General features: G+C 30.4%; 1 protein-coding gene across 4 annotated transcripts in view; it reads left to right on the top strand.

Annotated features, from left to right (window-relative positions):
- Lrriq1 (leucine rich repeats and IQ motif containing 1) overlaps positions 1 to 15,467 on the top strand; it is a 199,146-nt gene that overhangs the window by 158,880 nt on the left and 24,799 nt on the right. For all 4 annotated transcript variants that reach the window (XM_046419370.1, XM_058571322.1, XM_046419372.1 and 1 more), the window contains exons 24-25: positions 10,402 to 10,531; positions 11,852 to 11,912. In XM_046419370.1, coding sequence (XP_046275326.1) covers positions 10,402 to 10,531; positions 11,852 to 11,912 — 191 coding nt within the window. The remainder of the gene's footprint in view (positions 1 to 10,401; positions 10,532 to 11,851; positions 11,913 to 15,467) is intronic.

Here is a 15,467-nt window from a genome sequence, read left to right as displayed (position 1 = left end):
ATAAACATATAAACAGGTTTGCAAACAGAGAAATGCAAATTAAAACCATAAATTTAAAAACAAGAAAAAAATAGTCAAACAAAACTAAATGTTAGGATATGAACCAACAAAACCAATATTTTGCTAACTGGATATAATTTGGTGTTCTCGTTTATAAAATAGTTGTTCACTCTGGTGGATTTGAAAATATGCATACGCTGTGATCAGTTTAATAGATTCCTCTATATATTGCCAGTAGGAACTCTTGTACAAGGATATTCAGGGCAGTGTTGTTCTTAGTAGCCAAAAACTACTTCTATTTTTTTATGAAAGTATATTTATGAATTAGAAGATCACAAATTTTGAATGCTTAAATTCTCCCCAAATCAACTTGTGGATACAATGCAGTCTCAATTAAATTTCACTAAGGGTTTATGAAGTTGATAAGTGGAATCTAAACTTTGTCAGAAGAATCAAAGTCCACAAATAGACAAAACACATTTGACAAAAATGAATAAAATGGAAGAACTTGCTATATGAAACAACTCAACTTGTTATAGAACTGCCCATGTGTCTACCAACAAAGGAATGGATAAGCTATAACAGGTCTATACAGTGCAATACTGTACAGCAATAAAATGGTAATTAAATAGATCTATACACAGCAATGCAGGTAAACCTCACAAAAAATTCTGAACAAATAAAAGCAAAAAAATATGAAGAGTTGCTCTATTTATGCATATAGTACAAAATCAAGGAAAGCTACATTAATGTCTTAAAAGCATAGGAGGTAAAAGTCAATCAAGAAAGTTAAGATTCTAACCTTCAGTATAGAGGTTATATTTAAGAAAACTAAGAGATTTTTGAGTAGGACTTCTGGTGAGGAGGTTGTGTTCTATTTTTTTTTTTTTTGATCAGAGTTCCCATGGACTATTTGTAGTATTTTGTATAATTTATACATGATTTCTATAGCTGTATATATTTTATAATATATTTATAAATCTTAGAATGATATACATATACTACATGTAATATTTTGTGGGTGCCGTGTCTCACAATAAAACAAAAAAGAGCTTCTATAAATCATTTTTTGCATTAGTACTAGCTTAATATTAAAGTGAATTTTGTAAGGAAGATATATAATGCTTCTGTTGACTTCTTTTTTTACTCATATGAATAGATCAAAAATGCTTTTATAGTTCTAAATTAAAAGAAAAATCCCTGAAAGAAAGATCTGATTCATCTACAATGAAGTTCTGATATGTAAAATGAAAGTTTGTAAAGATAATATCATGAACAATTACAATTTTTTCCTCATGAAATATCTAGTTTAAAATTGCTTAAATATTCAGCAAGCTATGACAACACTCAAATTGTGAAAGTAAACTATATTTACTTATTGCTTTTTATTATACAAGTTATATTTTAATATATATTCAGTATTTCAAATGAACATCTCTGTAATGAAGATCTGTATTTCAGTTGACAAATATAAAAATCACTATATGTAGATATAAAGAAAATATTACAAATAGTATAGATATACTAAGTGCATTATGAATAGACATATTTACTATGAGCATTTCTGTTATGTAGGTATATAAAAAATCTGTGATCACAGTAATATAAAGAAATATTCAGTTGGGTATTTTAAGACTCTATTAAAATATCATTAAAGTATCAATATAATACCACTTATTGGCCACTTTTGGAACTAGTAAAGGAAATTAAACTGCTTACTTGACCCTTAAGTAATAAATATACATGATTGAATAGAATCATAGTTGTCTTTTTATCAAAGAGTAAAACTTTTACACAGATCAGGAATCTAAACTCTAAAGCTATTTTTTAAACAAGTAGATAGCAATAATTTTTTATGTGGTCACTATGACCATTATTCTGAAAACCAGCCTATTCACATCATCACTCTCTTTTATTTTTCTATTGGATGGACCCTAGTTTGAATGACCTACCATATTAACACTCCCTGAGGGAGTCTAGGTTAGATAGAGGAGTATTTTGTAAGGATAATTAAATTGAGAGGGTGAAACAGGAGAGAATTGTATCAATGGAACCTCCTTCATGGTTATTATTAAGCAAATGCTAAAAATTATTTGAAGTAACCTAAAATCAATTAGGACCATATACCCTTCTTATGTCTTGAGAATTATTTTTTTTCCTTTTAAAAGACACACTTGGCATCCTTTTATATAATGAAACAAAATATATTTTTTAGAAAAATGTCTATTCTGTATTTCAAATTTTGGTAAGGGCAACTTCTTGAGCTCACCCCCAGAAAACTACTCTAATTTCTTGGGGTTAATCTTGGAATTTTCCCCCTCCTGCTAGTGAGCCCCTAGAATCTTGAAGTTGACTCATATAAGTTGTCTTACCTCCAGGACAGCTGAGTCCTGGACTTTGCCCATTGAGAAGGGCATTAAGGGATTGCATAATGGAATTCATTTCATTTTCTTTAAAAAAATAATAGCAATATGGCTACCATTATTAATTCCTTACTATATACTGAACACCATCTGTGTTAATTTTGTATTATGTTTATATTGAAAAAGGAAAAACCTAGGTAATGAGAAGGTAAATAATTTGTGTAACATTGACAACTGCTTATGTGAAAGTTATTTCCTAGGCTGATACTAAGCTAGATGAGTTATATCTCCTTTTTTTATATCTCTCATTTCACAAAATGAATTAATTCATTTTATAATTAATTTCCACATGTCAAAATTTAAGAGCTCTTCTAATGGAAAATGAAATGGTGTGCCAAATTCATAGAACACAGTAGAAAATTAATTTAAACCCCTATTGGTAAGGGGTAGTTCTAAAAGCAATATCCTGATGACACTTTTATTTGTATTACTTAGAAATAAATAAATACCAGGATAGAGACAGAATCAATATTACTAATTTTTCTTTTTTCCTCAGACTCCAGTAGGACTAATTCAGCATTATTGCTGATTTTGTCATTTTAAAACTTTAATATTTTGTTAACAATGGATGTTCGCATAATTTTTTACTTTAAAATATGGCAGCATAATATTATTTGTTTTATTACTGAGTTTTTTGGTACACCCTTCATTTTGTGCCTAAGGCAAGTATCATTGTTCCCTTCACCTTACCTTAGTTCTAGCCTTGGTAGCAGTAAGCATGTTTGTCTATGTCTGACTTCAACAACGTAGAATTCTTCCTGGTTATGTGGCAGAAAGGGAAGAAAACAAAAATCTATCCTTATATAGTATATTATATTACACTATAGAGATATTAGCAAGTTGATACAGCTCAATGTATAGTATAAATGGTGTAATATAAATGTTGAAACATTCTGCCATTTAAGTAAAATTATATATAAGTCAAATACAAAGTACTTATTATAATTGGTTAATAAGCAAAACTATATTTACTTGGCAAATGGATTTTTCTGTTATTCCAGGCGGATTCACTTAAATCTAGTAATTTTTTAATATCAAAAAATAGTCTTGCAAAATCCAAATATTTTAAAAGATATAATTTAGTAACTCATGTTTATTTTTCTTTGTTTTCATAAAGGTCATTCATGTATCTTATGTATTACCCCATCCCCAAAATAAATCAATATTGAAAGTTCCTTCAAATGTCAAAAACTAGAAGATTCTGTCATTCTAGTACTTTTTTCCAACCCTCTCTGCCATAAAATATAGTGAAATATGTAAAGGAGTGATTAATGCTGCTGTTAGCCTTTGACCTTACATATAGGACTGGCTCTATTCCCAAATTTTCTGTTTTTAAAATTGTGTAGCAACAATCCTCTTTATTCATGAAATCATTTTTCCTTAGTGATGAATTACATATATATTTAAATATATTTATAAAGAATAGGGATGTTGCCTGTACACACAAATGGCTCTTAGAGAGTTGTTGGTCTCTTGCCAGTGCTGTCAGCTTTCCAATAGCAGATTGGATTGGTTAAGGAAGAAGCCATAAACAGCCTATCAACAAGTATTTATTCAGATGCTAATGAACTTAAAATTCTGTTAGTGTAACATGTATGCCAAATACAAATTTTAGTTTTGCTTTATATGTGAGGTATGATGCAATAACTTCTTTTAATAAACACATACAGGCTGCCTATACTTTGTGATGTAATTGGATTTTTAGTTTTTCCAGTGTAAGGTAGGTACATAGAATCAGCCATTTATTAAAATTATCAAAAATATTTCCATTTATGTAAAAGCATTTTGCTCAGCCACCATCATGTCTCCCAAAAGCTTTTGGTAAAGAAATGAACTCTTCTCTGTCCATGAAACCAAAAATATTTTTACATTCTATTACTGAGAGAAACCATTAAGGGAAAAGAAAATAGTCATGGGAAAGTTTCCTTGTGCATTAAAAACATAAATACTTAGCTTATTTTTATGTGCCCTAAATGATAATTGAATCATAATCTCCCTCAGTGTAGGATATTATACTATATTGAAAATTTAGAAAACTGATTTATTTGAAGCATATGGGTTTAATGAGTACTTTTATTTTGCTTTTCATGAAGAAAAGAATAATATTTCCATTAATTTAAAAAGTACTTCATTTTTTTGTGAACTTCTTAAAGCACTTTCCTGTAGGATTATATACTTTGTGGACATATGAAGAGTAGTTTTTTTGTTTGTTTGTTTGTTTTAGTTCTGTGTCCTAATTTGCTATCTTAATTGTCAGTTTTTATCCCGATCTTATTCTGACTTTTGAAGCTGAAATTTCTGTTATAATAATTAAGACAATCATGCCCAGACATGTATTATCCTTTTCAATACATAGATTTGTCTATATGCTTGAATTAGTCAGCTTTTTTTGCTGCTGAGATCAAAAGACTTGAAAAGAACAATTTTAGAGGAGAAAAAGTTTATTTGGCTCTCTTGATTTCAGAGGTCTCAGTCCATAGATGACTGGCTCTCTTCCCTGGAACCAAAAGTGAGGCAGAACATCATCATGGAAGGCTGTGGGAAATAAAGAAAGTTCAGGACTTGACACTCAAGATCTCTCCTTACCAGGACAAAATATAAACCTCAAAGCCCCCAACGACTCACCTTGTCTAGCCACAACTTACCTGCCTACAGTTGTCACCCAGTTAATCTCAATTAGTGAATTAATGCACTGATTAGGTTAGGATTCTCATAATTCACTCATTTCACCTTACATTATCTCACACATGAGCTTTGAGGGGACACCTCATATCTAAACCATAACAATGCTAAAAGTCTCTACATTACAGATCTACTTTTCTCAGGACAAAAAGAACATGCATCAACTGTGGCAGTTTTTCCGTTATTTCATCATTATTTGTTGAGTGTCACACTACTATGAGAGCTTATATTATAGAAAGCAGAACACATAAATTGGAAGTATAATGTAACGAATGTTGTCATGAGGTATAGAATGAGCATTCATAATGTAACTTAAGTAAGGAATGCAGTGTTGGAAGATCAGGGAGCTTATCCCAAAGAATATAATTTCTAAACTTAAACCTAAAGATCTAAAGCAATAATACCATTGGCAAAGTGAATAATCCTAGTCCTAGAAAACTTTATGGGCAAAGATCTATGGACAAAAGAGAACACTCTGTATAACTACAGTATACCTGAGGGTTAAGGCAGGAACCCAGCAGATGTGTCTCAAGGGCTAAACCAAGAACCAAGGCAGTGAAGAAACAGAGTTTCACCCATTGGTTTGCAGTGCTTGTGGATTACCTAAAAAGAGAGACTTTGGACACATGTCTCAGAAAGAGATAAAAATGGTGACTGAAAAATTTGACAGAAAATCATTAGACAGGGACAGTGTACCCTAAGAATGAAATAGGATCAGAATAAAATTCCAGAGAAGAATCCTGAGATTGCAAGGGATTACAAAAACAGGAGCCTTTGAAAGAGACTGAAGAGTTTGGCCTAAGGATTAGAGAAAAACAAGCAGAGTATAATGCAACAAAATCCAGAAGAAATAGCCTTTCAAGAAGGAAGGAGTAAACAACGGTGTATAATTACCGTAGAAGAGTCAGTAAGATAATAACTCCAAAAGATCCCCAAAATTCGTCAACATTGTTTTACATAGTTCTGGTGAAATGGTATTGCAAGGAAACCATATTGCAGTGATCTGAAATGTGAATGGCAAATAAGTCTACAGAGATTGACTACTGTCTACTAGTTCAGGAAGATTATCTGATTAAGAATTGAGGAGAGGAATAAATAAGAAGCCATTTTAAAAATGTATTAAAAATACAGAAGAATATGTTGACAAGAGGTTCTAGATTATGTGAAAAGGTGGGATCTAGAGCACGGGTTAGGGTGCTAGTTTTAGGAGAAGGTGTACCTCTGATTGTGGCAAGTAATAAATATGCCATTACACATGTTGCCATATACAAGCCTGCTCATTCCAGTGCTAAGTGAAGTCTGAAGTAAAATGGTTAAAGTTGTATGGAACTAGATTAATAGGATATTCAGGAAGCAGAGTAGATCTAGTTTTCTGTTTAGATACTGGTACTAAAGGAAGGACTAACCAAGGTCGACTACAGAATGTCTGGTCTTGGTGATATGGAAATTCAAGAGGAAAAGCAGGCATCAGAAAGAGAATGATGTAAAGACAAGTGATTTTGAAGTATAGCTGGAAATAAGATATATGAGCACAAGAGTAAGATAGAAGTTACTAGTCCTATAGGTAATACCTAGTCCCCTAGGCTGCTAGCTCTATGAGATAAGAAACTTTGTCTATCTAATCAACTATCATCACAAGTCCACACAATGCCAGGCAAGAATTTATAAAGGAGCTTAAAAGGGAACATAAAAATCTTGTTTCCTGAAGGTCTATAAAGAAGACACTCATGAAAAAGGAAAAGGTCTGTATAGTTGAATTCAGCAGAAAAGTCAATGAAGATAAGGAATAAGAGTGCTTCTCAGATAAAACAATTTTAGGCCTTCCTAGTAAGCACAGTTTAAATTTAGCAAAATCATATGGCAATAAATTAAGGAGAGAATGGAAGGTAAAGGAATAGAGTCAGAGAATAAATTTCTCTTTAAGGAAATTTTTATGAAAGACAAAATATGAGAAGAATCTAGAATTTGTCCCAGAAATTTTGTTATATCTCATGCATTTTATTGAATTGGGAGATGCAAATCTATAAATTTTAAAAGGAAATGACATATAATTTAAAATATATTTACCAATACATAAATATTCATACCTAGAGAAAAAAAATGATTCCTCTTTTGAAAGTAAAGTAGATACTAAAATCAATGGACAAAGGAAAACATTTGTACCAGTAAAAACAGAGAAAGGATTTACAGTTGTTAATTTAAAACAAAAAGGAAAATACTCAGATGTAATAGTTAATTGGAGAGAAGAAGAAAGATTATTTATAATATACAAGCTGAAACTAGTTAATAATCATATGGGTTAATCTTAAATTTACTAGAAATAAGACATATATTAAGACCATAAATTAAGACAATATTGTTGTCAAAGTATCAACAGCTTTAAAATATTATCATGTCAATGTTGAGTAAGGGTTTGGTGAGAGGAGCAATTGCCAGGTAAATTGGTGAAGTCTTTATAAAACTATTTTTCAATATAATATTCTACTTATAGATCATATACCACAAAATACTTAGACATTTTCTTTAATTCCATCTTTTAAAATGGATTAATTAAGTGCGATAATCAAAAATCTATCATATAACCAGTTGGTAGATTATTTAAGATGATATTTCTATTGCATATAATGCATTTGTTATAATACTAAATGAAAAATTGGATATGAAGAGTACATGTAATTGCAATGTAAACTAACAACAAAACAAAGCATATACTAAAAAACTGAAAGAAAATGCCTTAAAATGCTATCTAATGGCTGTCTTTGAAGGTGGAGTTCTTGCAGATTTCCATTTATTTGACTTTTTTACTTTCTAAATTATCTATTATGAGAATTGTTATTTTGATAATCAGAAATTTATCAATTTATCTAAATAAAACTACTCAATGTTGTGTTTTGAAATAAAGAAGCATACAGAGAGAGTAGTAACTAGAGTACAGCCAGAATCAAAGAAACACAATTTTTTCTTAGGCTTATGATACAAGAAATTGATGAACCAAAACCCAGAGACATAGGAAAAGACAGGTAAAGGGATTAGTGTTCTGCAGGCAGAACAATACTTCCTTTCACATTGAAAGGAAGGATTCATGGAATAGCCTGACTAGAGAACTGTAAGTATCTGTTAAGTACTTCAGGTCACCCTTATTCTTCCTAAGATGCTAAAAGCAGGACTTATGCATGTTTCAGAGTATATCTTACTTTCTGCTGCTCAATGGCAGGAGTAATCTTGAAAAGAGTTGCCTGAGAAAGAATCATTTCCTTCAGCATTTGAATTGCAGTACTTTCAATTAAATCTAGCCAACTTCACCACTGTGTTTGTTCTGTTGTTCTGTTTCTTATGTCAAGCTTGTGCCAATATACAATCTATGTCTTAGTGAAAAATAGTTAATATGAATTGGACTGTTGAAATGAAAGCTCTCTTCTTTACCCAGGAATTGTTCAGAATCTTGACTGAGTTCTGATGTAAAACCACTTAGGGATTTGGAAGTGTTATTGCACAGTTTTCCATAGTGTTTTAAAACTGAATATTGCAAGTATACGTCACTATTTAAAAAAAAAAAAACAGAAAACAAGAGATTTTTTTTATCTTAACTAAAGTACACATGTTAATAAAGGATTTTTCCATATCAAGAGTAGGTAAGGTTCTAACCTTGGTCTCTGTTGATTATTAGGATCACTGAGTCCCAATTATTTTCTGACACTGCACTGTTGGATCAGTATATGATCTAGTCAGCCAAGAAAGATAAAGCAGAAACTGGTGTTCTGCAGAGGAGAGACAATTGTGTGCAGTAAATGGTTGTGACAACACCAAATCTCCTCTTTGATTGAATCTGTTTTATAGTTTCTGTGTACCCCTAAGGATATTGTTCAAAACAGTTCTGCTCACAGATACAGTGGTCATCCCTAGCATGTTAAGTAATTATTCCTTTATAGCAACTTTGGAAGTATTAGCTTAAGCTCAGGATACTTGGACTGTGTCCATTTTAAGAAACACATTGTGGCATAAGAAGTGACAGGAACTTAACTTTGGTAAGTAAAAGTTTACAGAAATAAAACATCCTGACTTTTAGCTTTACTGAGAACTGATCCAACATCTCTATAAGTTGAATATGAGCCATTTCACGAATTATAACAGTAACTTGTATAGAAAAGAAAAGATGTTTTAGAAGTATTGTTTTCCATTTATTCAGAATGATGCATATTACACTTTGTGTGTATATGTTTGAGTGTACATGTGTGCATTGACCAAGCATTCAGCCTAGGCTTTTCACCATGTTTTATTTTCCAAACAAATTGCAATTATGTTGACTTATTGTGTTCAAACATCCAGAGTGAAATAATACTTCAAATTTAAAAGTTGAACATTTTAAATAACTAGGTTTCAAACTTAAGTATTTTGAGATTAATTACCATGTGTTAGTTCCACAAAGTGTCTCCCTCTGGTATACTATCAATAAAGCCTACAAAGTTAACAAGCTCCTAAATATGGTAATGGCTCCAAGAAAGAAGCAGTATAAAAGACCAAAAGGAAGTCTCTAAAAACCACTGATCTTCAGTGTAACTCTGAAATGTATGGTATTGACAAAGCAGCAATATCTGCAGTTTTATTTTTTAATAAAAACACACATATATATGTGTAATAATTTTTATATTTGATTATAAGGGTTGGATTTTTTCTTTTCCTTTTTTAAAATAATACTTTATATATTTGTTACCTCTTATTCTTACCTGGTATAATTTCTCACCTTTCATATTTTTTTCCATACACATCTTTATTGTTATGCTTTTTCTATTCTTGACATAGCTGCTATATCTATATCAGGTTCCTTGAAACCTGATATAGATTATATTTCTAGTTTAAAATATTATATTAACTTACACAAACCAAAATCAGTTTTATATGATATTCTGTCTCAAATAAGTTCAGTATAAAGTCTTCATATGGATAAAGCTAGTATAAGAACAATTAACTTTAAAGGATGCCTAAATATACATGATAGTGATACATATTCTTTTTGTACTATCTACCAAAAATAACTCTGAATTTTCTAAATAAAAAACTAAAACTAAAGCCTTTTAAAATGTGGGTTACCATAAAACATTCTCTTTATTTTCCAAAAGAGTTGAATCTGAAACTCAAGCAGAGTGACTGACATTATTTTTCTTACAGAAGATTTAGCTACCATGAATTAATCATTATACTTTTTATTTCTTGTGGTGAAATTACTAGCCTCAACTGAATGACCTGGCCAAAGTTTGATCTCTTTAAATTACAAATTACAATCATATCTCTTTCCCAGATAAGGAAGAAGACTTTATCTACAAGGATACTACTGCAAATGAAAAATTAGAAAGGAGTAAAGAATATACATACCAATGGCTTCATACACAGGTTGGGGTTCATGCAGCTAGTTCCAGAAATACGAAATGGTGAGGTCATTTCCTTTAAATTAGATTTTTGTATTGTAAACATACCTTGAAAAGTGAATCCTGGGTTAATTGTGTAAAAGAAACATGACTTTATAGCTAAAGGCCTATACACTACTTTCCCAGGTTAAAAAAAAATAGCCTTTCATATAAAAGAGATTCAATCACTCTTTATATTTTTCACCATAAAATATTTTGGAAAAGCTTTATTCTGTAATGCTTAAAACCAACAAGTGAATCATACAAATTATTTTGTGTCATAAAGTAAATGTCTGAGATCCATTAACTGTTTCTGAGGGTAAAATATGTTATAGACTGTATTTTAATTTATTAGTGCTATTATAAATTTGTCAATTAAGAACTTAATTTACCCCTTTTAATAACATATATGAACTAAACTTTCATATACAGTGAGTTCTCTCCATTTCCTTTCAAAATGTGGAAGTGATATGATAGCAAAAATGAAAATAGAGTAAAACATGTTAGTCTGAATTGTCATATTTCATTATAAATGAAGAAAGTTGGAATAAAGCCATCCATATTTCAGAATTTTCATTTTTTAAATACTCAAATTAGTGGAGGCAATTTATGTTAGTATTAATCAGTTTAACTTAGTTCACAGCATAGCATCTTTGGAACTGTAAGCAAATTTAATAGAATCCATTTAAAACCATCTTAATAACCCAACAGAAGAGGTCTTCTTCAGAAATTTAAAAGCCTTAGTATAGATGTAGTATAGTGAAAACTTTTAACAAAATGTTTCAGGGTGAATTTTAGATATGCTTAACATTTAATAATATCCTTTACTAATAAATAATCTATGTAAATATGATAAAAGAGTAAAAATTGTTTATGAAATTTCTCATATGAAACTATAATACAATATATAATATTTTCAAGAACATAAGTTTTTGAAAAGCCAAATGTAATTGTTTTGGTTTAAAATAGAAGTTTATTATAAACATGACAATAATTTACTAGCATCTTTCTTAAAAGACAAAGGATAAGTAAATGTGAATAAAAACTTTTTCTATAATTTATTAAATTTAATTATTAATAGTCTTAAGATTTTTACTCTTTGATGGGTTCTTTTGAAACAGAAGGTGATTTTACAGTATGTATCAATATTATGACAAATTTAACTTCAAATTACTATCGAAAGATTTGAATTCATGCTTATCTTTCTATAGAAGCTAATTTAAGAAAATATTATTAACATTTTTTAAATAATGATATCTCCTGATTTTCTTATGTGAACATTTCTTTCATGTTCTTCCTATACATTCATATTATAATATGTTTTCTGTTTTTGTCGCCACATAGCAATCACTTCTTGCCTGAGTTAGATCCAGATGTACTTAATGGTGGAAGAGTCCAACTCGTGGTAAGAAATGTGTTTAAAGTTATGGAAACATGGTGTAAATACCAGTGCTCAATGAATGACACCTTAAAATATTCCCACAATTAAACTATAAAAATGAAAATATAACTCTATTTGAAGTAATGTCAAAATACCATGTGATAAAATAATAACATTTTTCCTTGACTTCTGATATAACTTTATGTTATTACATTGATTTAAAGTATGTAAAAATATTCACCTTTTATATTATAAAATAACATTATTATGAATGGGAAGCTCAATGAAATTATTTTCTTGAAAATTTTAGGAGCATTACTCATAGACTATACTTGATGAAATAGCAAAATATTCTCACAACTCAGAAAACCAAATCATACAAAAATTAACAAGTACTTGGGAACTCAAGCACTCTAAGTAATATAAAGTAGAGTATTACATACTTCATTAAGTAAATTATTGAATCATAGAGACAACCAAATTCTAAATATGGTGACCAAAGTGTAGACTCAAGGTAATAGAACTGCATGTACATTGCTAAATTCCATTGTACTATATGCTATTAGAAGTAAAACTATTTGAACAGAAGAAGAATGTCTAATATTTGATCTATAAAAATGGATCCCATAAAATGAGATTTTTTTAGTGTGCTTCCAGAAATTTCCAGAAAAGATGGTACCTTGATCACTGACTGAATTATGTAGTCTCTTTGGCAGGTGAAAATGTATGCCTATGGTGAATCCATCTATACAATACCTTCCAGTTAAACCAACCAACTACTACCTCTTTCTCAGATTCTATATTTGCCAAGAAAATTTATTATTATTTAGCCTCCCATATAGAATTTTGCATGAAAAGATGATGTGTTTTCTGATATGAATGAATATTGTGGTTTCCAGAACAGTTGTATTCATCATTCTTGTGAATAGCTTGCTCAAGGAGTTTTCCTAAAAGAGGAGTAAAAGATAACATAATAACTAGCTAAAACTATGTTATTTATAAAAAATATAATCCATCCACAGATTCAAAATAATCACTCATCAAATAATTTTCTGCACTTGAATGGAGAATACACTAAGAGAGTATCAAGCAGATTACTCTAGGAAAAAATTATACTTCAGGTTAACACTATGTCTTATTGGCTATGATTTGACCCAGATTGTTCAGTAACCACATTGGAGCAAGAATGAAGAGTACATACTTATAATACCAACAACTAGGGAGGCCAAGGCAGGAGGATCACAATTTGAAAGGCAGCCTCAGCAACTGAACAAAGACCTAAATAACTTAGCAAGACCCAGTCTCAAAATACAAAAATTTTAAAAAGGGTTGGGGATATAGTTGAGTGGTTTAGCACCGCTGGTTTCAATCCCTGGTGTGTGTAAATAAATAAATAGGAGAATATAAATGTGCCATGGAAGTCCAGTATAAAAAAAATTTAATTATTACGCTTACAAAAGTGGTTGAAAACAGAGTGGATAGATTACTGATCTAATGGTTACTTAAAATTAATGTTCTGTCATCAGTCCTCTTTTTTCTAGACCTCTCTAATTCCTCTGTGTACAAATATATGACAAGTAAGTGGCAACAATAAATGCTTTTTCATATATTAGAGATACAATTGAACATTAAACAAGGTAAACTGTACTGGAACAAAAAATACACAGACGGCTTTTGTGTGTGTGAGTAGAGGCAGTGTAAGAGATCAATAAGTTAATATCAGAAGGATAATGGGCTGACTGAAGGCCCAGAATAGGTATATTGCAGTGTATTCAGGAATGAAAACACTCACTTTCCCACCTATGACAGGAAACTAGAGGCAGATAATTGCCCAACTGAGACTAGCCCCTAAGAAAAAGAACAATGAAAGCAAATGGCTGCAACTGCAGCTAGTATAAAATCCTCAGAGATAAATAACACCCATAGTAAAGGACAGAAAATTATAGAACAAAAATGATCAACTGTGAGTAAAGTCAGATGAGTAGACAAATGAACCACCTATAAATTATTGAAATAAAATTATTTAAACGTAGTCTAGGATGGATACAATAAAGAAGATTAGTGAATTAGAAGATTACTTACAGAGGAATGGTAATTAGATAGTCTGCTAACTTCATATCAGAAACAATGAATTTCAGAAGATACTGGATGTGTTTCTTACTAATAGGAATAAATATAAATAGCATTAAAATACTGTTCTCTAAATTTCAAAAATGAGTACAGAATAAGGCATAAACATTCAAATTTTGAATTTTGGAGAAGTAAATAATATGTCTGTCTTCTAACTAATAGCAAAGAATATTGCATGAGAGGAATTAAAAATGGAAGAAAAATATTATTTTTATTACTTTCAAAAATATATCATAAGGCATGTCAAAGATGTTAAAAGACAATTATATTGTCAGTTATATTAAATGATTCCCCAAAGTTCCAAGATTTTCCAGAAGACAGTCATATTTCATGTACTCCAGGAAATATACTCTGAGATTTTAAAAGTTGAGTACAGAAAGTTTACTGAGGAAAGTTTTCAGAAACAACTCCTTTGAAAAATGAAAGAAGTGGGATTGAACTGAGAGAGAAGAGTTGCAGCAAAGGAATGAGTTCTGGTAGTGGAAGCACAGTTGAGGCCAGAGCAACAGGATTTATACTCCTCAAGAGAAATGTGACTTGGGCAAAGCAGCTCTCTTCAGCTAAGACAATGTTATATAGAGGAGACAGGTACAGCAGAGAGCCATTAGTCAGCAACTCTGTCAGCAACTAGAAATCTCTTAGTTATTAAACATGATCTATGTATGATATAATATTAATTTTACCATTTATGGATTTGTCAACTTATTGTATAAAATATATTAATAGTCTTCAAATAAATGTATATATTTTTTAAACTCACCCAATATTATAGTTCATTTCTTGAGGAACTTGAGAAAACTCCTCTGAAATGTGTATTGAAAAATAAAATAAAAACAAGAATATATATGTCAACTTAGAAAAATAAGAACAACTTTTGTCACAACACATGAATACTTAGTACAAAGCTAAAGGACCCTTAAGGCACAGGCATGGATGGACAGACCAATTAAAAAGAGTAGTGAGTTTAGAAATAGACTTATGACTGTATTGCAAATTATTATATGATAAAGTCAGGAAAGCTTAGATTGTCTAGTAAAGACTATTCAGCAAATGACATTGAGAAAGAATGTAACAAAACAGCAATATATATATATATATATATATATATATATATATATATATATATATATATCATACATAGCCTTTACAGTGGATGGGATTCAGAAGGCTTGAATATCCAAATATGAAAGGTAAAGTTGTAAAATAGATCAGTTTCTAGATGAGAGGAATGAGAATGAAAACTTAAGAAGCCTCATGACTATACTCACTTGAATATTAAAATTTGGAAACAGTAATTCAAAGGGCTGTCAATAATGTGTAAATGTTTATGTACAGGTGCTGAAAGTAGAAGCTGTTGTAATTCTGGAAGGAACTCATTCAATGTTTTAAAATAGGTTTTTGTATGCCCTGTTGTTCTTCAAGTGCATTATTTGGGAAAATGTATGATGT

Source organism: Marmota monax, unplaced genomic scaffold, assembly GCF_021218885.2.
Source record: "Marmota monax isolate L192 unplaced genomic scaffold, Marmota_monax_Labrador192_F-V1.1 WCK01_AAM20220418_F8-fsc00036, whole genome shotgun sequence".
NCBI classification, from domain to species: Eukaryota; Metazoa; Chordata; class Mammalia; order Rodentia; family Sciuridae; genus Marmota; species Marmota monax.
Note: the sequence above shows the minus strand (reverse complement) of the source record. Positions and strands in the feature narration are given on the sequence as shown.